The sequence below is a fragment of the Caretta caretta genome, chromosome 2 (assembly GCF_965140235.1).
Source record: "Caretta caretta isolate rCarCar2 chromosome 2, rCarCar1.hap1, whole genome shotgun sequence".
Taxonomy (NCBI): Eukaryota; Metazoa; Chordata; order Testudines; family Cheloniidae; genus Caretta; species Caretta caretta.
The window spans coordinates 26,802,662-26,826,743 of record NC_134207.1 but is presented as its reverse complement, the minus strand read 5'-3'; the positions used below and the strand labels follow the sequence as shown (position 1 = coordinate 26,826,743).

At 43.0% G+C, this 24,082-nt stretch overlaps 1 protein-coding gene across 1 annotated transcript; it reads left to right on the top strand.

Annotated features, from left to right (window-relative positions):
- SLC30A8 (solute carrier family 30 member 8) lies at positions 1-23,221 on the top strand. The gene is made up of 7 exons (XM_048837195.2): positions 1-196; positions 13,572-13,718; positions 15,058-15,211; positions 15,408-15,597; positions 16,024-16,129; positions 22,549-22,683; positions 23,076-23,221. The coding sequence occupies exons 1-7, from the start codon at positions 1-3 to the stop codon at positions 23,219-23,221; spliced, it is 1,074 nt and encodes a 357-aa protein (XP_048693152.2).
- The last annotated feature ends 861 nt before the right edge of the window (positions 23,222-24,082 follow it).

Below are 24,082 nucleotides of genomic sequence, written 5' to 3'. Positions count from 1 at the left end.
ATGGGATTGCAGCAGAATAATTTAAACAAAGAAGAATGCCAGGAGGAATCAGAGGATGCTGAAGATAATCCACTGAACCACTGCCATAGCCACTCAACGGCCTATGAGAGCAGAAAAATAGAACAGTGTCAAGCCAAGCGGAAGCTCTATGCAGCATCGATAATTTGTCTCATCTTCATGATTGCTGAAATTATAGGTGAGTACAGCTCGGTGTTTTGACATCAAGGAAATTTCATATTGTTCTCAAGGTCAGTGATGTTTGAATCCTTTTGCTGCCACTCTCTCTGCACCTATTGTGATCTTCATTATAGAGGGGCGTACCAGCTGGGATAAAATAACTAATCCCAGACACCCAATCTTTTCCAATTAAAAAAAATCTGTAAACTTTTTTAGTGAATTTCTCAAAACTTTTGTGTGACTGTCATTTAAGGATTAAGGCTGGATCTGGAATGGAGGGAATAATCCATATAATAGACTGGTCTGACAGTTTAAGCCTGGCTCAAACCAGGAAGCTCTGGAATTCTTATGAGAGAACCTCCTGTCCTATTTCCAAACCTTACCAACTTTGGATAAGATTCAGAGATTTCATAAGTTTATCCAAGCCTGGCAGGTCTGCCAACATTTGAGGGTCACCCATCAGTATGATTTGATATAAAATGAGTGTTATACAACAATCTTAAAGCATTCATAGTAAATTCCATGATCATATTCATCATCTGTGTCTCACCACTGAAATCAACGGAGTTACATCAGGGTGGATTTAAAAGCTTCAGATTTGACTGTTGGTTTGTCTTTGGATGAGTGGATTGGAGGTGGCCAGAGGACAACAATTCCATTTTGTGGCACCTTTTGAAGGTTTTTAAATGTTGTTTTTGTTCTGCATTGGAAATGAAATAAACCTGTTTGAAGGTTTTCATGAAAATGGAGTTAGGTTGACAGTCCATATTCAGATCGAAACCTAAGCTATTCAATTTGGGAAGAGGCGTGCATGTTGCCTGGTTGTTAGAGCACAGGCCTGGCTTGCGGGAGAGCCAGATCACTCTAAATTAGGCAAAGCAGAGAATTGAGCCTGGGTCTGCCACCTCCCATGAGCCTTAACCACCAGGCTATAGAGTGGGAGAGCTGATCCCTCGCCCCCTTCAGTGAAAACATTGTCTAAACTGGTAAGTCTCCACCCAACATTTCAGTTTTGACGAAATGGAATTTTTTGGCAAAGTTTTATTTTGTCGAAAATGTTCCAACCACCTCTAAAATGGATCCAGCTGGCAATAAATTATTCCACAGTCTAGGAGGCCTTGTTCCTAGGACCTGTCTCCTGATAGTCAGCCTACCTTTTCCTTTGCTCTGTCCCATAGCAGTTGAAACCCCTAGAATCACTCTAAACAATGCCTCTCCCTCCTTGATATTTATACTCCTCTGATACTTGTGAGCAGTTATGTTTTCATCCCTCCTTCACCTCCTTCTATTTAGCTGTTCATTTAGCCAAGTTATACATATTTATTTCCTTAAATCTTTCCTCAGAAATCTGTCCTTCCAGCCCTTAAATAGTTTTATGAAGCTGCTTGAATTTTCCCCTGGAAAACAAATCCCAGATCTTTCTCCATAGAATCATAGAATATCAGGGTTGGAAGGGACCTCAGGAGGTCCTCTAGTCCAACCCCCTGCTCAAAGCAGGACCAATCCCCAACTAAATCATCCCAGCCAGGGCTTTGTCAAGCCTGACCTTAAAAACTTCGAAGGAAGGAGATTCCACCACCTCCCTAGGTAACGCATTCCAGTGCTTCACCAACCTCCTAGTGAAAAAGTTTTTCCTAATATCCAACCTAAACCTCCCCCACTGCAACTTGAGACCATTACTCCTTGTTCTGTCATCTGCTACTTCTGAGAACAGTCTGGATCCATCCTCTTTGGAACCCCCTTTCAGGTAGTTGAAAGCAGCTATCAAATCCCCCCTTATTCTTCTCTTCCACAGACTAAACAATCCCAGTTCACTCAGCTTCTCCTCGTAAGTCATGTGTTCCAGTCCCCTAATCATTTTTGTTGCCCTCCGCTGGATGTTTTCCAGTTTTTCCACATCCTTCTTGTAGTGTGGGGCCCAAAACTGGACACAGTACTCCAGATGAGGCCTCACCAATGTTGAATAGAGGGGAATGATCATGTCCCTCGATCTGCTGGCAATGCCCCTACTTATACAGCCCAAAATGCCATTGGCCTTCTTGGCAGCAAGGGCACACTATTGACTCATATCCAGCTTCTCGTCCACTGTAACCCCTAGGTCCTTTTCTGCAGAACTGCTGCCTAGCAATTCGGTCCCTAGTCTGTAGTGGTGGGATTGGGATTCTTCCATCCTAAGTGCAGGACTCTGCACTTGTCCTTGTTGAACCTCATCAGATTTCTTATGGCCCAATCCTCTAATCTGTCTAGCTCCCTCTGTATCCTAACCCTACCCTCCAGTGTATCTACCTCTCCTCCCAGTTTAGTGTCATACCCTATATATGTATCTCACAGCTGTGGAGATAATTATTTTTTCTAAAACCTGGGAAACCTTCATCTCCTATGTCAGCGAGAGATTTTGGAGATGTGGTGTTGTGCATTAGAGATGCAGTGTGTGGGGTCAGTACAAGGGCATACATGCCACATCAGCCTTGTCTTGTAGTAGCGTGAGGAAGTATGGAGGGAGACCTGTGCACCTGAAAGGGATTTTTCAACACCAACCCCACATAGTATTGTAGAGGACAGCCAGTGAAGGACTATGGGATCCATGCATGTGTAGACCTAGTACTCCTTAAACCCCACGAAAGTACGGGGCTTGTCTGCTTCTCGAGCCCTCTTGCCGATAGGCTGAAGCCAATGGTTTAGTGGTAAAAAAAAGTAGTATGTAAACTAACCTAAACCACACCCCATATTCCCCAAATGAGAAGTTGGTTAACTCTGTTTACCTCTGACTACAGTACTGGCTGGAGCTGTGGTCACTGAGAGACCGCACTGCTGCCTTCTACTTTTATTGTCCATTAGAGGGAGAATTTTCCTCCCCAACTTCTTGACCACCTCCTCCCCGCCCTTCCCCTCCCCCGCACTTTCCCTGCATAAATTGCTTGTGGGTCAGGTGAATTTCACTGGGTGAAATTTGGTGCATGCTATTTATCTCCATGCAGTAATTTCCAGTGACAGAAGTAATGCTTTATTAACAAAGCCATGTAATCAGCAGGCTTAAATTTGGTGAATACAGCATTGCTAGAGGATAATTGGAAGGACAGATGATATGTTAACAAAATGTTTCTTTTTTGCTTAATGAATCATTCAGATTTTTTCAGTGACAGCTAAGTAACAGTCTTGAAAACCATTTTGTTTCAGACCATTAAACTCTGACAAACCAGTTATTAACTGCAGTTACAGACAGCAGTCTATGGGGATTATTGCAATTATGACCCATATATTTAATTTTTTTCTTCATTAGGCTAGACAGCATGTGCTAGATGATTGACCACTGAGTAACTGACAATTTCTATGGCTTTGTAGTACACAAAGCAATAAACAACCACTGTGAGTAATAATCAGTCACAAAGCCATTTGTTGGGAGTATTGCTACAAAGATATAAACCTTATAGCTATAATACAAGCCTTACTCTTGAAAGTAAAGAACATTTTATCCTCCCATCCCCTCTTAAAAGGCAAAATACTCCTGTAGGCAAAACTGAGATAAGCAGCTGAAATGAGGATTACTCCTGGGGGAATTCTGCACCACTGTACAATACAAAGTTTGAACAGAAATCAATGTTCTGCGCAGGATTTTCTCCCCCCCCCCCCCCCCCACAGTAATGGGCTGTAAAGCTGCTGGCTGCCACTAGGGTCTACTGGACCCAGCAGCAGAGCCCAGCTCGCAAATAGAAAACACTTCCAGAGAAGTAGGAGGAGGAGCTGGAGGGTTTTCAGCAGCTGCAGTTCCTGGCATATCCTGAAGGAAGGAGGCGATGTGCAGGAAACTCCACACAAGCCCAAGACACAGCATCAGGCTATTGCCCCCTCTGGATCCCTGTCACTGGGAGGGTAGGGGGTGCATGTGAGTGTTTGGGCTGCGGCTGGGCTCTGAGGGGTAGAGGGTGTGGCTGTCTGGGCTGAGGGGTGTAGGCATCTGGCCCTCTGGCTGGGTTCTGTGGGGGAGGGAGCAGAGAAACTGGAACTGGGTTGTCTATTCTGGGAATCATAGAATCACAGATTAGAGTTGGAAGAGACCTCAGGAGGTCATCTAGTCCAACCCCCTGCTCAAAGCAGGACCAATCCCCAACTAAATCATCCCAGCCAGGGCCCTGTCAAGCCTGACCTTAAAAACTTCGAAGGAAGGAGATTCCACCACCTCCCTAGGTAACACATTCCAGTGTTTCCCCACTCTCCTAGTGAAAAAGTTTTTCCTAATATCCAACCTAAACCTCCCCCACTGCAACTTGAGACCATTACTCCTCGTTCTGTCATCTGCTACCACTGAACAGTCTAGATCCATCCTCTTTGGAACCCCCTTTCAGGTAGTTGAAAGCAGCTATCAAATCCCCCCTCATTCTTCTCTTCCGTAGACTAAACAATCCCAGTTCCCTCAGCTTCTCCTCATAAGTCATGTGTTCCAGTCCCCTAACCATTTTTGTAGCCCTCTGCTGGAGACTTTCCAATTTTTCCACATCGTTCTTGTAGTGTGGGGCCCAAAACTGGACACAGTACTCCAGATGAGGCCTCACCAATGTCAAATAGAGGGGAATGATCACGTCCCTCGATCTGCTGGCAATGCCCCTATTTATACATCCCAAAATGCCATTGGCCTTCTTGGCAGCAAGGGCACACTGTTGTCTCATATCCAGCTTCTCGTCCACTGTAACCCCTAGGTCCTTTTCTGCAGAACTGCTGCCTAACAATTCGGTCCCTAGTCTGTAGCGGTGCATGGGATTCTTCCATCCTAAGTGCAGGACTCTCCACTTGTCCTTGTTGAACCTCATCAGATTTCTTTTGGCCCAATCCTCTAATCTGTCTAGGTTCCTCTGTATCCTATCCCTACCCTCCAGCGTATCTACCTCTCCTCCCAGTTTAGTGTCATCTGCAAACTTGTTGAGGGTGCAATCCACACCATCCTCCAGATCATTTATGAAGATATTGAACAAAACCGGCCCCAGGACCGACCCTTGGGGCACTCCACTTGATACTGGCTGCCAACTAGACATGGAGCCATTGATCACTACCCGTTGAGCCCAACAATCTAGCCAACTTTCTATCCACCTTATAGTCCATTCATCCAGCCCATACTTCTTTAAATTGCTGGCAAGAATACTGTGGGAGATCGTATCAATAGCTTTACTAAAGTCAAGGAATAACATGTCCACTGCTTGCCCCTCATCCACAGAGCCAGTTATCTCGTCATAGAAGGCAATTAGATTAGTCAGGCATGACTTGCCCTTGGTGAATCCATGCTGACTGTTCCTGATCACTTTCCTCTCCTCTAAGTGCTTCAGAATTGATTCCTTGAGGACCTGCTCCATGATTTTTCCAGGGACTGAGGTGAGGCTGACCGGCCTGTAGTTCCCAGGATCCTCCTTCTTCCCTTTTTTAAAGATGGGCACTACATTAGCCTTTTTCCAGTCATCTGGGACTTCCCCTGATCGCCATGAGTTTTCAAAGATAATGGCTAATGACTGTGCAATCACATCCGCCAACTCCTTTAGCACTCTCGGATGCAGCGCATCCGGCCCCATGGACTTGTGCTCATCCAGCTTTTCTAAATAGTCCCAAACCAGTTCTTTCTCCACAGAAGAAGTCATGGCTCTGAAAAAGAATTGGGAGTCATAGTGGACAATCAGCTGAACAGGAGCTCCCAGTGTGATGCTGTCACCGAAAGAGCTAATGTGATCCTGGGAGACATAAATGGAAATCTTGAGGAGTAGTAGAGAGGTTATTTTACATCTGCATTTGGAACTGGAGTGACCGCTGCTAAAATACTGTGTCCAGTTCTGGTGCCCACAATTCAAGAGAGGTGTTGATAAATTGGAGAGGGTTGAAAGAAGAGCCAGAAGAATGATTAAAGGATTAGAAAACATGCCTTGTAGTGATAAGATAAATAGATTGATCCCCTTGAATCTAAAAAAAAAGAGATGGTTAAGGGGTGACTTGATTGCAGTCTATAAGTACCTACATGGGTGTTGTGGGGTGGGGGAGAAGGGGGAAGGGGTGTTTCAGCCCCACGGCTGAATCAAAAAAACTGCCCTTATCCTCAGGGCAGTATGGCCTAATGTCCAGAGTCAATAAGATGGCCCTCCTGTGCAGGGCTATGTGTCCCAGTAACCGGAGTCAATATGGTGGCCCTCCTATGCAGGGCTGTGCAGCCCAGTGGCCGGGGGAAAGTGGGCTGCAGCCAGGGTAGGAGGATGGCCTGGGTCCCGTCAGCAATGACTGTATTCACCACTAGGTCAGCAGGGATCCATCTGAAACAGCTGACTTTGCCCCAGTTCTACAACCGGAAAACGTCTAATTCCCCTGAGCTACTTCCTACCCTGTTTTCCTGTGCAGTTGTCCACTGGTCTTCTGGGGTCATCAGCCGGTGAAGCTCCCAATGGCTCCATCCACTCTTTGGCTTCCATGGGCAGCTGGGTATCCACCTGGGTCTCAGTGCGCCTGGCCTCCATGGTCTGGGGCTCCACCAGCTCCTGAGCGTGAATCTGCAATGTGTCCTTTCCCCTTAGTGATCAGCCCAGACTGAGCTGGGCTGCTCCCTTTTATACTGAAGCTTCAGCTGGAGCATGGCCAGCAGTGGTGACGGGGTGTGGCTTCCTCAGCCCACAATATGGGGGGTTAACCCCTTCTTGTCCAGTGCAAGGCAGGTATACCCCATCACAGTGTAGAACATATATTTTAAATGGGTTCTTCAATCTAGCAGAGAAAGGTATTAACACAATCCAATGGCTGGAAGTTGTAGCTAAACAAATTTAAAATGGAAATAAGGTGTACATTTTTTTAGAGTGAGACTAATTAACCATCAGAACAATTTACCAAGGGTCATGATGGGTTCTCCATCACTGACAATTTTATAATCAAGATTGGATGTTTTTCTAAAAGTTATGTTCTATAAATTATTTGGGGGAAGTTCCGTTACCTGTGCTATACAGGAGGTCAGCATGGATGATCACCATTGTCCCTTCTGGCCTTAGAATCTATGAAGGTAAGAGTGCTCAAATGGGGATATTTGCAATTAATGACAAAAATGTGGATTTGGGACAATGCCTGGAAGATTTCAGTTCCATTTTGGCACCTTGAGGTAGATATAAGCCTAACTATATCATGTAATTAAAAAAGAAAGCCTTGCCTGCATTGCTGGGACCAGCACAAGGAGATTTCAAAGAGACACCTCTTGGCATGAATCAACTTGGGCAATATGTCTAATAGTCCTTTGGCAGCATCTTTCAGAACTTCAAGCTGAGCAGAGTGGGTGTCTTGTAATTCTGTATGAAAAAAACACAACAGAATGGAAGTAAAGTATCCAAAATGTAAAAACATGTTGCAGTATTTTGTGGTCTGTATGCCAAGTTAAGAGAAAAACATCTCATATTCCAGCTTCTTATGGTTGAAACATGTTGCATAAGGATATTGCATGTCACTGTGTTAAATAGATATCTACCTAGAAAATGTCTATAGTGCAGCTTTAGATGATGTATCACAACTGAAAAGTTGGTGTGTTGCATTGCTTTTTCATCATCATCATGTTCCTATTATGCCTCTGGGGTTTAGGGCAGTGATGAGGCTCCTCCACTCCTGTCTGTTTCTGGCAAGTCTTTCAATGGTTCCCCAGCTGTGCCCCAGGTTTTTCAGCCTGGCTTCCACAGCTCTTCGCCATGTTGTTTTCGGGCAGCTGTGTTTTCGCTTGCCTTCAGGTGCCCATCTTTTCGCTACTCTGGTGATGCATGCTTTTTGCTTCAGCCTTAATACATACCTCAAAGTGCTGCAGAGTAAAACTGAACAAAAATTATCATAATAGTTTTTGGTCAGAAAATGCTGTTTAGATTACACCTAATGTTTTGTGCAATAATATCCATTTTGACAAAATGTTGCTTATGGGAAAAAATGGAAAAACATTTTGAAAATGTTGAAACATCTCAGTGTGGAAAAGTTTCATTTTGAAATTTACTTTATGTAAAAATAGTCAGATTCAAAACATTTCATTCTGGTTTTATCAAAACATATTTTGATTGACTGAAATGAATGTAGAGTTTTTTTGCTTTGTTTTTTGGGGAATTTTGTTTTGTGGCAAACTTCAGATTCTGGCTTCTTGTTCCTATTCAGGATGATTTTGTTTCTTCAAAAAAAAAAAAAAAAAAAAAAAAAAAAACACACACAAACCCCTCTTTCTTGGTGTTTTTGCCAGATGGAAAAATCCATTTGCGGACCAGCTGTCCTGCAGAGCCCCCTCACATTTTGGATAATCTCTGTTCTGTTGTGTTCTTTCATTTCACTGCAATGAATCTCTGCTGCTTCATTTTGGGAAGTAACCTGTAGGCAGCAGTAGATGGCACTTATAAGGAATAGAAGAATGTTCTGTGTCCTATATGTGTGACTTACAGTATAATTATTTGGAAAGGATCTTGTTGGAGAAAACATTGATTGCCAAATGAAACATATTTTGCATCAGTCTAACCTAGCCACACCTGTGGGGCTACAGAGGCTTAAGTCTGGCACCACCTATGGAGCAAGCTATTTTCTGAACAGTAACTATGTTGTCGAGCCACATAGCACTTGAAACTTTGTCCATGCATTCAGATCAACAAGATTCACGTGGAGAGGAATTTGAACCGGTATCCACAACCTTGTGGGTATAAAGAGATCCACAGACAGACAATCAGGAGATATGAGGAAATCTGACCCCTAAGTATATGGTCTGAAAGTGGTATGTTGCTTTTTGTAACATTTTCCAGAATTTTTACTGGTATTCATATCAGGGTGTAGTTAAGATCAATAGGTGAGTCGGGCATGGCTGAATTAATCAGTTGATTCAGAAAGGGTAAAAAAAGTGTGATGTGATTGACGTAATAGGCACTGAGTCTTTGCAGCACTATGGCCACCCTACACTGTGTTTTATGCCACACACAGCTCTATGCTACTAAAACATCAATTTTAGAGCTGACATAATGATCCCTGGTTGCCATATTTGCCCCATGTGACCATTGGCAGTTGGTATAATTTAGATCAACCTTTGGGTTCTCTGGCAGAAAGCATACAAGGAGTGGAAGAAGGGAGGGATCAGCAAGGAAAGCTACCTTATTGAGGTCAGAACATGTAGGGATAAAGTGAGACAGGCTGAAAGTCAAGTAGAGTTGGACCTTGCAAAGGGAATTAAAACCAATAGTAAAAGGTTCTATAGCCATATAAATAAGAAGAAAACAAAGAAAGAAGAAGTGGGACCACTAAACACGGAGGATGGAGTGGAGGTCAAGGATAATCTAGGCATGGCCCAATATCTAAACAAATACTTTGCCTCAAGTCTTTAATAAGACTAAAGAGGATCTTAGGGATAATGGTAGCATGACAAATGGGAATGAGGATATGGAGGTAGACATTACCATATTTGAGGTAGAAGCAAAACTCAAACAGCTTAATGGGACTGAATCGGGGGGCCCAGATAATCTTCATCCAAGAATATTAAAGGAATTGGCACATGAAATTGCAAACCCATTAGCAAGAATTTTTAATGAATCTGTAAACTCAGGGGTTGTACCATATGATTGGAGAATTGCTAACACAGTTCCTATTTTTAAGAAAGGGAAAAAAAAGTGATCCGGGTAATTATAGGCCTGTTAGTTTGACATCTGTAGTATGCAAGGTCTTGGAAAAAAATTTGAAGGAGAAGGTAATTAAGGACATTGAAGTCAATGGTAAATGGGACAAAATACAACATGGTTTTAGAAAAGGTAGATCGTGCCAAACCAACCTGATCTCCTTCTTTGAGAAAGTAACAGATTTTTTAGACAAAGGAAATGCAGTGGATCTAATTTACCTAGAAATTTAGTAAGGCGTTTGATACCGTGCCACATGGGGAATTATTAGTTAAATTGGATAAGATGGGGATCAATAGGAAAATTGAAAAGTGGATAAGGAATTGGTTAAAGGGGAGACTACAACGGGTCCTACTGAAAGCTGAACTGTCAGGCTGGCAGGAAGTTACCAGTGGAGTTCCTCAAGGATCGGTTTTGGGACCATCTTTTTATTACTGACCTTGGCACAAAAAGTGGGAGTGTGCTAATAAAGTTTGCGGATGATACAAAGCTGGGAGGTATTGCCAATTTAGAGAAGGACAGGGATATCCTACAGGAGGATCTGGATGACCTTGTAAACTGGAGTAATAGTAATAAGATGAAATTTAATAGTGAGAAGTGTAAGGTCATGCATTTAGGGATTAATAACAAGAATTTTAGTTATAAGCTAGGGACGCATCAATTAGAAGTAACGGAGGAGGAGAAGGACCTCGGAGTATTGGTTGACCGCAGGATGACTATGAGCTGCCAATGTGATATGACCATGAAAAAAGCTAATGCGGTCTTGGGATGCATCAGGAGAGGTATTTCCAGTAGGGATAAGGAGGTTTTAGTACCGTTATACAAGGAACTGGTGAGACCTCACCTGGAACACTGTGTGCAGTTCTGGTCTCCCATGTTTAAGAAGGATGAATTCAAACTGGAACAGGTACAGAGAGGGACTACTAGGATGATCCGAGGAATGGAAAACTTGTCTTATGAAAGGAGACTCAAGGAGCTTGGCTTGTTTAGCCTAACTAAAAGAAGGTTGAGGGAAGATATGATTGCTCTCTATAAATATATCAGAGGGATAAATACCGGAGAGGGAGAGGAATTATTTAAGCTCAGTAGCATGTGGACACAAGAACAAATGGATATAAACTGGCCACCAGGAAATTTAGACTAGAAATTAGACGAAGGTTTCTAACCATCAGAGGAGTGATGTTTTGGAATAGCCTTCCAAGGGAAGCAGTGGGGGCAAAAGATCTATCTGGCTTTAAGATTAAACTCGATAAGTTTATGGAGGAGATGGTATGATGGGATAACATGGTTTTGGTAATTAAATATTCATGGTAAATAGGCTCAATGGCCTGTGATGGGATATTAGATGGGGTGGGATCCGAGTTACCCAGGAAAGAATTTTCTGTAGTATCTGGCTGATGAATCTTGCCCATATGCTCAGGGTTTAGCTGATCGCCATATTTGGGGTCGGGAAGGAATTTTCCTCCAGGGCAGATTGGAAGAGGCCCTGGAGGTTTTTCGCCTTCCTCTGTAGCATGGGGCATGGGTCACTTGCTGGAGGATTCTCTGCTCCTTGAAGTCTTTAAACTACGATTTGAGGACTTCAATAGCACAGATATAGGTGCAAGGTTTTTTGCAGGAGTGGTGGGTGAAATTCTGTGGCCTGTGTTGTGCAGGAGGTCAGACTAGATCATAATGGTCCCTTCTGACCTAAATATCTATGAATCTATAATTTAGATCAGCCTATAGTCCATAGAGTGACTAGCTTAAAGCATGTCCTATATATAAAAAATGATAGGGTTAATATGGCAAATGTAACACTCCTTTCCCCTACCAAAAATACTATACTGTATATCACATAAATAGGGCACAGAACATACTGTCTTTCTATTAGATTCTTCCTTAAATCCCATTTACTGTTGTTCACTGCCTTTATGAAAGGGGACTCTTGTCCCTTTACTAAAACTCAGTGGGGGTGTTTTGGTTGGCTAGCTCCCAGTACTAAAAGAAAGGCGAAGGGTTGATGGGAAATCAGGAGCATGAGACTGACAGTCCCCAGGAACAATGGGGGAGTGGCCAAATGCTCCAGGTCAGCCTGATTGACAGGATGGGCAGGCTAATCAGGAGGCCAGGAGGGGTCCTGTCCTCCCTGTGTGCTGGAATTGCCTGGGTCAGACAGCGTGGAGCTGAGCTAAGGAGAAAGCAGGGGCCCAAGCTGAACTGGGGAGTAGAGCTGTGCCAGATCCAGAGGGTCCAGAAAAGCAGCCGAGGAAGCAGGTAGTGCTGGGAGCAGAGTCACAGAAGCAGCCCACAGAGCAGACCTGTGCTGGGAGGAGAGCTGCAGCAACCAGACGGGGCGCGGGCGATGCTGAGAAGAAGGGTCCAGCCACCTAGATCCTGAGAGCGTGCGGCCACCACCAGAGCAAGTGTCTGACCCGCAGCATCCATGCAGCACAGCCAGGGCCTGAGAAGGGGCCTGGGACTTGTGAGGAACAGACTGAACTTCCCTTACATTCCAAAGACGCTGGTTGTGATGTCCCCATGCCACAGAGCAGGCTGATGTGTTTTCCTTTCACCTTTCCCATTTTTTCCTTCTTTTTAAAAATTGATTGCTGTTTAATAAATTGTATTTGCTTTGAACTGTATGTAATGATCAGTGGGTCCGGGAAGCATCCAGTGCAGAGAGAACACCCCGGAGTGGGGACACCTTAGCCCTGCCCTAAGTGACCACAACAAGTGACCCAGCCTCGTTTGGGTTACCAGGACTCTGCCACACAGGAGAGTGGAAGGAGAGCCCTTGAGGTCAAGCAGGCCTCTGGGTAAAGGAAGTGGGAGTGAAGACTCAAATCCTTTTGCTAGCCCACTTCACTGGGGTAGCGCATAAGCCAGGAAAGTTTCTCACAATAGCGGGACCATTCCCCTGCTTACATTTAGGTTGCTCTAAATTATGCCAGAGAACCAGCCATCCCGGGGTCAGGAAACAAACAAAGCCATCTTTACCCATTTTTGGGTCATGAGTGTTGCTAAGTTTGATTGGGGTCATATTGTGTTGACAAAAATGTCAGTGATTTGTGAGGAGATATTAGGGGGATAATAGTATTGTAATTCAGGATGTTTGAGACTGCAATTGTTCTGCCACTTTATAATAGCAATTAAACCACATTTCTAATGAGTTACAACATGTTTAAGTATCAGAGGCATGGCCGTGTTAGTCTGGATCTGTAAAAGCCGCAAAGAGTCCTGTGGCACCTTATAGACTAATAGACGTATTGGAGCATCAGCTTTCATGGGTGAATATCCACTTCGTCAGATACATATAGTGGAAATTTCCAGAGACAGGTATAAATATGCAAGCAAGAATCAGGGTAGGGATAACGAGGTTAGTTCAAGCAGGGAGGATGAGGCCCTCTTCTAGCAGTTGAGGTGTGAACACCAAGGGAGGAGAAACTGCTTTTGTAGTTGGCTAGCCATTCACAGGCTTTGTTTAATCCTGAGCTGATGGTGTCAAATTTGCAAATGAACTGAAGCTCAGCAGTTTCTCTTTGAAGTCTGGTCCTGAAGTCTTTTTGCTGTTTAAGATTTACCAGCCCCTGGATGCTTTAGTAAAACTAAGATACAACTCTTTTCAGGACTAGGAAGATTTGAATGCATGAATGGGATAAAAACTTCTTCTAGTCTGTAAAGAGTTTAAAGTTATGCCATACATTATCATTGTAAATAACGTTTTCCTTAGCTTTACAACAAATAAAGTCTTGGATACATGTCCTATTATATACATGTATTTGTTTTACACAGGTGGACAAATTTCAGGAAGTCTTGCTGTGATAACCGATGCAGCACATATCTTGGTTGACTTGACAAGTTTCCTGATTAGCCTTTTCTCACTGTGGTTATCATCTAAACCTTCCACTAAAAGGTTAACTTTTGGATGGCACAGAGCAGGTACCAAATGTACTGTCATATGACCATGTGAAATAGAAAAGGCAATTTGTCCTAGCAAGTACACTGGAAAGTATTCTGAGATCAGGCACAGGTCTGCAGGTTCGTGAGGCTAATCTATTAATATTCTCAAAGCTCCCAGGATACATCAGAAAATGGAAAACAGCAAGTCATGGAACCTCAAAGAAGAAAATGTAATACTGGAGAATGTTACAGCCAAAGTTATTAGATCAGTGGTTCTCAACCTATTTACCATTGTGGGCTGCGTATGCAGCTCTGTGTTATGTGGGCTGCATCCATGCAATATATATACCACCCTGCCTGCTGTGGTGCCCAGTCAGGCACCCGTTCATTGACACCTGCTCCCAGACATTCAGGGGCAGAGGTGATCCCAACCATCAAGCCATGGAGGACCATATCTGGGAAGCCACCCGGTGGACAAATTTCCACCCCACACCAGTTCTCCCCCCAGAGATGGGCCTCACATGGCAGCCTCCTGCTTTGGCAGAGAGCTTTGGGTCTGGATATGGCCAGCAGGGGTCTAGACAGTCATAGAGCACAAGCCAATGAACAAGCAGGGAGGTGCTGTCTGCTGCAGGCAGTCCAGGTCAAGCTGCAGCCTGGAGCATGATCATCCTCCCCAGAGGTGACACGTATCTGTGGCTAGTGGGGGGCACATGTCCCCGCCCCCATTTCTCCAGACACCTCTGGCATGGATGCCCAGAAGTGAGGAGGTGGTACTCACAGTCGTCCTCATCTCTTCCCCCTGCCCCATCCCCTTTCTTTCTTCACACTGTCCCCTGCCCCCTCCCTCCTGCCTCATTTCCCCATCCCCTTCTCTTCCCCCTGCCCTATCCCATCCCTCTTTCTTCCCCACTGCCTCACCCTGCCCCCACACGGGCACTCACTATTGTCCAGAAACAGGACTTGCATTCATGAACAGTCTACTAAAGGTTTGTGCAATAGTGTGCTCCATTTGGATATCTGCAAACATCTTGAGGCTTCAATTCTACAGTGCATTTCAGTTTCACATGGTGTTTTCTGGAGCAATTGGGCACAAATCCCAAGGTGCAGGTCACCTTCCTGTTTCGTGAACCAGAAGACACTCTGCAAGCTCATGGGAACATGTATGAATTCATCATTCCAAACCATGCCCATAAGTCTGCAACAAGAGTCAACCCTGGGGAAACCAGATTTATGTCACCCAACATGATTTGAATATTAGGACCTGCAAACACATAAGAACTGCTTTCTAATGGGGAAAGTGTTAGTGCTCATCCATTAGCCAATTCCTTGCATTTTATTTAAAATGCCCCTAAAATTCAATTGTTTTAACCCCTAGAAATTCTGGGTGCTTTGATGTCGATGCTAATCATTTGGGTGGTGACTGGCGTGTTGACATATTTGGCGAGCATGAGACTGCTGCACCCAGATTTTGAGATTGAAGCTACAGTGATGCTCATTACTTCTGGTTGTGCAGTGATAGCCAATGTCATGTAAGTTGTCTTTTTTGTATATTAAATACTTAATCATTTTTTGAGATTCCCTGGAGTGGACAATATCTACATATATTTACACATACGCTTGCTATTGCTTGCCTTTTGCTTTAAGAAGTGCAATGCTGAAGTGTTTGTTGTTGTTCTTTCAGACAGTATGATCTCGCTGATATTTGCAGCATTGTATCTCTTTCAGATTAAGTCTGACTCTGCACCAGACTGGGCCTGGACATAGTCACAGAGCACAAGCCAATGAACATATACCAGCTCTTCAACAGAAGCCAGCTTTGGCCAATGCCAGTGTGAGGGCAGCTTTTGTACATGCCATTGGAGATCTAGTTCAGAGCATTAGTGTGCTAATTAGTGCACTTATAATATTCTTTAAGGTCAGTTTTATTGGGTTTACTCACCTTCATAGCAATTAATGATGCAGGTATTTTCATAACACCGTCGTTAGATGCTATGTACATATTTTCTCTGTCTTAATGATATATATTGTAATTTAGTCCAGGACAGTTATGTTCATTTCTGGGAATAAAATGGCTGAGAGCACAACAGGTTTCCCTTGGGGTTTAAGCCAGAAGGACTATTGTTCTGTGTCTCTCTCTCCTTCATCTTTAGTGGCTCGAGGTCTTAAAGACTAATGCAATCAGAAAATTGTCTGTTAACTTGGCTGTACTAATCGAGAAGATCAGCAATGGTTACTATGTTAGATAACTTGATTATACTGTTTTTTGATTAGCTCATTAAAAATGTCAGCCAGAAACTGAAAGTGATGGATTTAATCAAGTGATGTGCTTATATTTTTTTAGCCAGAATACCAAATAGCTGACCCAGTCTGCACATTTGTGTTCTCTATCTTTGTTCTGGCAACAACCATCACCATTTTAAGGGACATTTTGCTTGTGTTAATGGAAGGTAAGAACTTCTGTATGTACAGTAGTTATTTCTAGAATCAATATTATTCTGTTCTCTCTGTCTCTCTCTATTACACTTACCAACACTGGTTTGGGGTTTAAAAAATGGGTCCCTCAAGTTAGGCTCTTAAATCCATGTTTAGTCCCCTAAATAACTGCCCTGATCTTCAGAAGTGTTGGACAGAGAATGTCTCCCATTGATTTCAGCCCAGGTGCCTAAATGCATTTAGGAGACTAACTTTAGGCACTCGTTATTTAAAAAAATCTTCACCACTCTTCATGGAAGAAATACATTCTTTCTACATGTACATTGTGTAGAAATCTCAAAAATGTTAATTGTTGAAATTGTATGCCTGACTCTTTGAAAATCAATCCCTAAATTACAATCTTGCAAGAAGTTACTACAGTTGTGTGCAGAAATTAGGAATTCACATGTTCAAAATGCCCATTTACACATTAACTGTCCATCTGCGTGCTCAAACAGCCAATCAGTACATGCATTCATGGCAACTGTGCACACAGATTAGAAGTGCAAATGGACATCTGACTTTTTGAAAAAAAACAAACAAACCAGACCCTTCGTGTATTAGACGTTGTACAAGAAAATCTGAATTGAACTCAAAGTATTTTAAAATAAACACTTAGAGCACTTCAAATGGATACTAGATGGTATATTTTACTCCAGCAAAGGAAAAAGCATGTCTGTGAAAATACCTAGAAAATAATTGCCAAATTCTGCTCTTCATGTGACCCTCTTCAATTTCAATTTCTCAGATATTTACATACAATTCTGCAGTGGGAGTTATGTGAACATACTGGAGAACATAATTTGGTCTCTAGATTTCAGGACTAGAATATTTTGATGCTAGTATAATTCTCTTAGGGTATCAGATGTGGGCTACCATCGACAGCTGCAGTCAGAAACACAGAAATGCTTTAACACGTCGTCTGATCTTGCATACCCCCCCAGTGTGCTTCTAGTTCTTTTGAGATCCAAAATCCCTTGCCTCTGCCTCCTTAAAGGTTATGAGCATAGCCCTTTCTTAACACAGCAGCATAATAACTGCAGCAAGCTAAACAACAAACAATAGTTTGTCCTAACATAGCAGTGCAGTGATGTCATTTTCAGTATTTTCATAATTCTAAGCATACGCTAATCATAATTCTAATTAGAACTATTTTAGATGATATAATGACAGAGTTATGTCTATTCCAGTGTTCCATTGAATCTTCTCCAAGAATCTGTATGTTGCTGTTTTGTTAGTGAAACCATGATGAATTCCTACAACTCTTTGTTTTTCACATGTATACCATTGCTTCCCATAACCCCTATGGCATTTGTGAATTCTTTGTTTTGTGCATTGTGTATTTCCATTATGAATCATGACCACAACCAAGTTTGTGCCAAAAATAAATATAAATAAAAATTGTGTTGCAGGTTAGCCATTTTATCAAGCAACGGAGGTATAAAACATTGCTACGGTTTTGGTTACATTGATCTGAAAGAGCAAATCCAAGCATCTTTCAAAGTCAGGTTAGAGTTCAAGGTAAAATGGACAGTTCTAAGCACCTTTTCATTAACGTAGTGAGACTGCCTAGATGTGGGCCTGATGTTTGATTTGCCAAGGCTGAAAGTCACAGTAGCAGTCACAGATACAAGTTTTTGCTTTCTTGGGGCTAACCGATATGAGGCAGCTATTGCCTCAACTACAGAAAACATAGGCCTTAAAGGGATGAGGAACTGTTGTTATGTAGCTTTTTGGATTGCTATGGTTTAACCAACCTGACTCTCTGCAAGGCTTATTGCAGCATATGTCTTTATTATCTCTTCCTTTTTGTGTACGTCTTTGTTTCAGTAAAGAAATGTATCAGTATAGTCATAGTACAAAGCTTTCCTAGAGGTTGCCTCTGTGTTCACCTGTCATGGGGTAGAAATCCAGAGTGGGAGTCACAAAAATGTAGGCATGGCAATTGCAAAGCCTAAATTTTAGGCTCCTAGAAAATCAGTGGGTTTCACAAAGCCCGAGTTCAGACTCCCTAGACTCCCTATACAATGAATGGAAGGAGATAGGTGCCTAAAAATGGAATTCACAGAAGCCACCATGCTAGGCAGCTCCTTGCCTAAACTAGCCAATGGGCGATGCCAAAGCAAGGATGGCTTAATCCTTACCCTCTCAGTGAATTTGGTGCCTAAATCCAGGCTGGAGGAAGGTGCCTCCCTCTGTTTGGGATACTTAGCTGCAAACCGTCCCTTGGGGTTAGGTACCCATGCCATTTTTTGCAAGAGATGAGGGGGGTGGGGAAAGAGGAGGACCTCCCTCACACCTGTTAGCCCAGGGGTTAGGGTGAATAAATAATGAAAGAATCATTGGGCCAGTGAGAGTGTTCAAGAAACTGACTCTGTAGCCTGGTGGTTAGGACACTTGCATGGAAGACCCAGTATTCAGTCCCCCTGCCCCAATGGCTTTTTAAAATTATCAACCCACAGTGGAACAGCTCCTACAGGAGAGGGTGCGGGAGCCCCACATCAGAATATCCCACAGCCCAGCAGTTAGTGCACTCACCCGAGAGGTGGCAAAGCCCTGTTTAAATCCTGTCTCCCTCTCAGGCAAAGGGAGGGACTTGAATCAAGGGTCTCCCACATCGCAGGTAAGTACCCCAACCACTGTATTAAAAAGTTATATTATGAAGGGGGAGCTTCTCCTCCATTTTGTGTAAGCTCACCTAGAGAGGCCTGATCTGGCAGGCGAGCTCTGAGTGCACACATCAGATTGGGCCTCCCAGGTGAATAAGGTAGAGCAACACCTATCTTTCTCTGGTTTCTGCAACGCTCTAAGGCTTAGGCATCTGAACACCGAGAGTGAGGCTGAAGCGCACATGAACACAGGCAGAAACATAGGCCCCTAAGGAAGTGATACTGTGAAAACATAGGTGCCAGCTGACTTTAGGTGCCTACAGGGTTCAGCAGCAACTGAGTGGGGCCAGATTTGGGGATTTAGGTGCTTAAAGTGTCAAATGTGTCTAGCCAGAATACCGCACCTAGCAGGTCATCTCTCTTACATTAGGTATTGAAAGTGGAGGACGCATGGTTTGTTGGTTATCCCAAAGGCCTGGGAGTTAGAACTTTGGGTTTTGTTTCTAGCTCTGCTGCCTTCTCAGTATGTGACATTAGGCAAGTCTTAACCTCCGTTTAACCCATTCCATCCCATGTATTTCTGCTAAGAACTTTGGGCTAAATTCTTTGGAGGTTAATTCCACACAAATCAGTGGGCTGAAGGGGAGTCAGGAGCCTGGAAGCCCTGGGATTGTCACCTGAGCTGATGCTCCCAGGGCTTCTGGTTCCCCATCAACCTGCCAGGCAGGCTGCTGAGGAACTGGGTTGGTCAGCTGGCAAATAGGGTTCCATCAGACCACTGCCTGCATTCCATTTGACCTTCATTCAAATTGAACAGTCTCTGTGAAACGTTACTATTCCAAGGAATCTGCATTCTCCCCACAGGAAACGATTCCTTCAGAGAGTTTGTGATCAGCTCTGATGAAGACCTTTCCTTTCAGCACCATACTGTGCTGAGTCTGTGTTCCCTACAGTATAGTATTCTTGTGATAAACTGACAGAACAAAACACAAGACACTGAGGTTCTTGTGTAAGCACAAATAACTGGCATTGGAGCTATTGTAAGAAAGGCACAACTGAGTTGAATTGGCCATATTATTATACTACATGATGACATAGCTTTTATAAAGGGAATTCTTTGAGGTTGTCAACAAGCATGTGGACAAGGGTGATCTAGTTGTTATAGTGTACTTGGACTTTCAGAAAGCCTTTGCCAATGTACCTCACCAAAGGCTCTTAAGCAAAGCAGGCAGTCCTAGGAAGAGGGAAGGTCCTGTCATGGACAAGTAACTGTTTAAAAGATAGGAAACAAAGAGTAGGAATAAATGGTCAGTTTTCTCAATGGAAAGCAGTAAAAAACAACTACTCAAGACAATTAAGTCCAAATCCAATAGTGAAGAGTTACAAAAGGATCTCACAAAACTGGGTGACTGGGCAACAAAATGACAGATGACATTCAGTGTTAAGTGCAAAGTAATGCACATTGGAAAAATAGTCCCAACTTTACATACAAAATGATGGGTTCTTTTCCGACAATGAAGCCTACAAATTTGCCTGAATTGTGAGCTCAACTGTAAAAAGTATGTAAATGTTCAAAAATGTTAAAATAAACTCTAATAACAAATGTTGATGCGGGAAAGGAATGAAAGGGAGACAGAATAACTGCATTAATCTAAACAAAAAGACCAAGTTGTTATGATTTAAGGACTGTGTTGAAATTAAGCTTGTTAAAAACAAGAGAGGTGCAGCTTGAAGTTAATGAGCCAAAATTTGGTATATCAGATATTAGGCCTAATTGGTGGACAAAATAATGAGGGAATGGGCTAGTCCACCTCTCACTCCCTTTTTGAGCCCTTATAAGAAAGATGTGTGTGGAAAGTTGAAAAGAACAACAAAAATCAAACACTCAGAAAGAACAGATAGACTACTGGAGTGAGCGTCACCATCCTGGCTGCCACCCTCACTGTTTCCTGGGATATGGGCCTTCATCCAGTGGGGTGTCCTGACCAGAATGGAACAGAGACAGATGACATTGCCACCCCTACTGGCTCCTGCTGAATCCCAAACATCACCTGAGATGACAGTTTTTATCATCTTTGATACCATGTAAGACAGCATTTCTCAAACTGGGGTCTATGGACCCCTGGGGGTCCGTGATGGTATTCCAGGGGGTCCACAGGCCCTGCTGATCAACCCTTCCCCTTCTCTCCCAGTGCCTCCTGCACGCCAGGGAACAGTTGTCCCTGGCGTGCAGGAGGCGCTGGGAGGGAGGGGAGGAGTGGGGACAGAGCGCACTAAGGAGAGGAGGTGGAATCATGTCCGGCCCCACTGATCAGCTCCTCCCGCTCCCTCACAGTGCCTCCTGCACACTGCGGAACTTCCCCAGCATGCAGGAGGCACGGGGAGGAGTGGGGACAGGGTGTGCTCGGGGAAGGGGGTGGAACAGGGGCGGGAAGAGGTGGGATGAGGGTGGCACCTCAAGAAAGGTGGGATGAGGGTGGAGCCTTGGGGGAAGGGGTGGAGTGGGGGCATGGCCTGGGGCTGAGGAGGGCGGCTTGGGGGTCCACAAAAGTTTTTTAAATCAAAATAGAGGTCCTCGGGTTGCTAAAGTTTGAGAAACATTGATCTAAGAGACTGTCAAACAAGGGGGCTTTTCCTTCTAGGACTTGATTTTAACAACAACAGAACAGCAGCATTGACATCTCCAGCCCATCTCAACTAACATTTTCTCTTTTTCCCAAAAGGACAGTTATTACTGTCTTTGATACCATTCAAGAGATGGTCAAACAACCAGAGTTTCTCTTTCTAAAAACTCTCTTCAGCTAAAGAGAAATAGAACAAGGGAAGTTCTTAAAATGAAAGTCTTATTTAAAGCATCTGAAAAGTAAACTTTTTTCTTTTCTGTATTTTTAATAAAAATGGATTTTTAATGGTGTCTTTGCCATGGTGCTAAGCAGGCAGAGGCTTCTGTAAACCAAGCTCCGGACTTTGTTTAACACTGTTTAATGTTGGACAGTGACTGCCTTATGCGAACACCTGGAGCCCATATATTCCATCTAAATTAATACAACAGTTCTAAATTAGCTGTTACCCCTCAAGAAGGTCTGGGAGTCGTCTTGGATAGTTCTCTGAAAACATCTGTTCAATGTGCAGTGGCAGTTTTACCAACATTAGGAACCATTAGTAAAGGGATAGATAATAAGACAGAAAATATCATAATGCCACTATATAAATCCATGGTATGCCCACACCTTGAGTACTGTATGTAGTTTTGGTTACGCCAGCTCAAAAAAAGATAAATTATAATTGGAAAAGATACATAGAAGGGCAACCAAAATTATTAGGGGGATGGAGCAGCTTCCATATGAAGAGAGATTTATAAATGGAAAAGTAACAATCTTCTTAAAGAAACAGCTAAGGGGGGGGGATATGATCGAGGTCTATACAATCATGAATGGTGTGGAGGAAGTGAATAGGAAGTGTGAATTACCCTTTGCATCACATAAGAACCAGGGGTCACTCAATGAAATTAATAGACAGCAGGTTTAAAACAAATATAAGGAAGTATTTGTTCATGCAACATACAATCAACCTGTGGAACTCATTGCTGGAGGATGTTGTGAAGCCCAAAAGTATAAGCATGTTAACTTTACAGTGAACAGAAAAATAGAGCTGTACTCTATGGCCCATGTTGTTTTTATAAGAAAACCCAAATCTAATGCAGTAAAGATTCAGAGGTCTCTCTGTGTGTCCTTTAATTGAATATAGTTCTTATTTAATCAAAAGGCATATTTCCTCCTCTACAGGAACACCCAAGGGATTTAATTATGATGCAGTGAGAGAGAGAATTCTAGCAGTCAACAAAGTGGAGTCTATCCACAACCTGCATCTCTGGTCTCTAACAATGAATCAAGTTATTCTATCTGCTCACGTTGTCACAGGTCAGTAAATTTCTGTAAACAGAAAAATGATAATTCAGCTGAAGCCTAGTAAAGTCAATTTCTTCTGATTGGGATACAACTGCTTGTCTGTATCTGGTGCTTGTTAAACCAAATGTATTTTTTGTTAAAAACAAATAAAAGCAACAACTTTCCCCCCCAATATTTTTGTAGAACACTGTTATTAAAAAAATTGAAAATTTTTGATCAGCTACAACATAGGGTACAAGCTTGCTGAGCAAGACTGAACAGCTAGTTGCAATATAGTTATTAAGATGTAACTTGGAAAGAGAAGTAGACCATCCCAAATGTTTGCAAATAGTTTCAGTAGTCACTTAGGTTTCTTAAAAGTATTGCATTTCTGCAGTGTGATAATTTTTGTTCACTATCTACAGAAGACACAGTGGACAATCACCAGATCCTGAAAGAAGTTACTCAAGTTCTCTTTGACACTTACACCTTTCACTCAGTCACCATTCAGATTGAACTACAAGCAAATCAGAAGCCCGACTGTGTCTTCTGTCAAGATCCAAAGGATTGAAGCAGCCAGTGCATCTTGTCGACCTATTATTACACGTTTAACAGGTCAAAGGGTACAGTGCGCTGGCTGCACATACTCGACTAGGCAACAAAACATAATTAATTGAACTGACAAGGTTTGTCACAGAGTGCAATGTGCACTTTCACCATTGTTCATTGGTGCCATTTGCCATGACGAGACGGAGCATTAGGGCCATTTGTCAACCGGATTATATGAGAGTCAACGGTTACATTCTATTACAAGAACATGTATCTAAATTTCTCTCGACAAGAGACAAATGGCTGGAGTTAAAGTAATATTTAAGAATATCTGTTTGTAATCACAGGTAACAAAAAAATGAATCAGCCTTCAAATTATCCACAGACTAATTACCCCTAAATGACTGGTTGAAATCTGACTAATGTCATAGCAAAACTCAACACCACTGCTCGGGATAAAGGAGAGACAGCAAGTAAGCATGAAGAATACAGATAAAAAAAGGAGATCAGTGCATAATGGATATCCTGCATGTTGCATTCTAAGAAAAGTAACAGGTGTAGCATATTCTGTAATAGGAACCACAAGCTGACTCATTCTGTACATATTTGGTGAATTTTTCTATATGTCAGTTGGCTAACAGCAACTAAAGTATTTTTCTGTGGGATTAGGAGAGTATCCTCCATAGCTGTTGTATAGAAATAGTGAGTAATCCATCAAGGGGCAGGGTGTGAGCCACTATGCACAACTGACCTGTGGAACTCATTGCCACAAGGTATCATTGAGGTCATGAAAAAGATAGATTGGATGTTTATACAGATAAGAAGCACATCCATTGTTTCACAGATTAAGGCCAGAAGGGACTATTCTATTCACCTAATCTGA

What these genes read in the sequence shown, in the direction of transcription:
- SLC30A8 (XM_048837195.2), top strand. Translation starts at nt 1, where the DNA reads ATGGGATTGCAGCAGAATAATTTAAACAAAGAAGAATGCCAGGAGGAA. An exon ending in CACTTATAATATTCTTTAAG is followed by an intron (nt 15,598 to 16,023) that starts GTCAGTTTTATT and finishes ATATTTTTTTAG; the next exon opens with CCAGAATACCAAATAGCTGA. An exon ending in TTTGCTTGTGTTAATGGAAG is followed by an intron (nt 16,130 to 22,548) that starts GTAAGAACTTCT and finishes CCTCCTCTACAG; the next exon opens with GAACACCCAAGGGATTTAAT.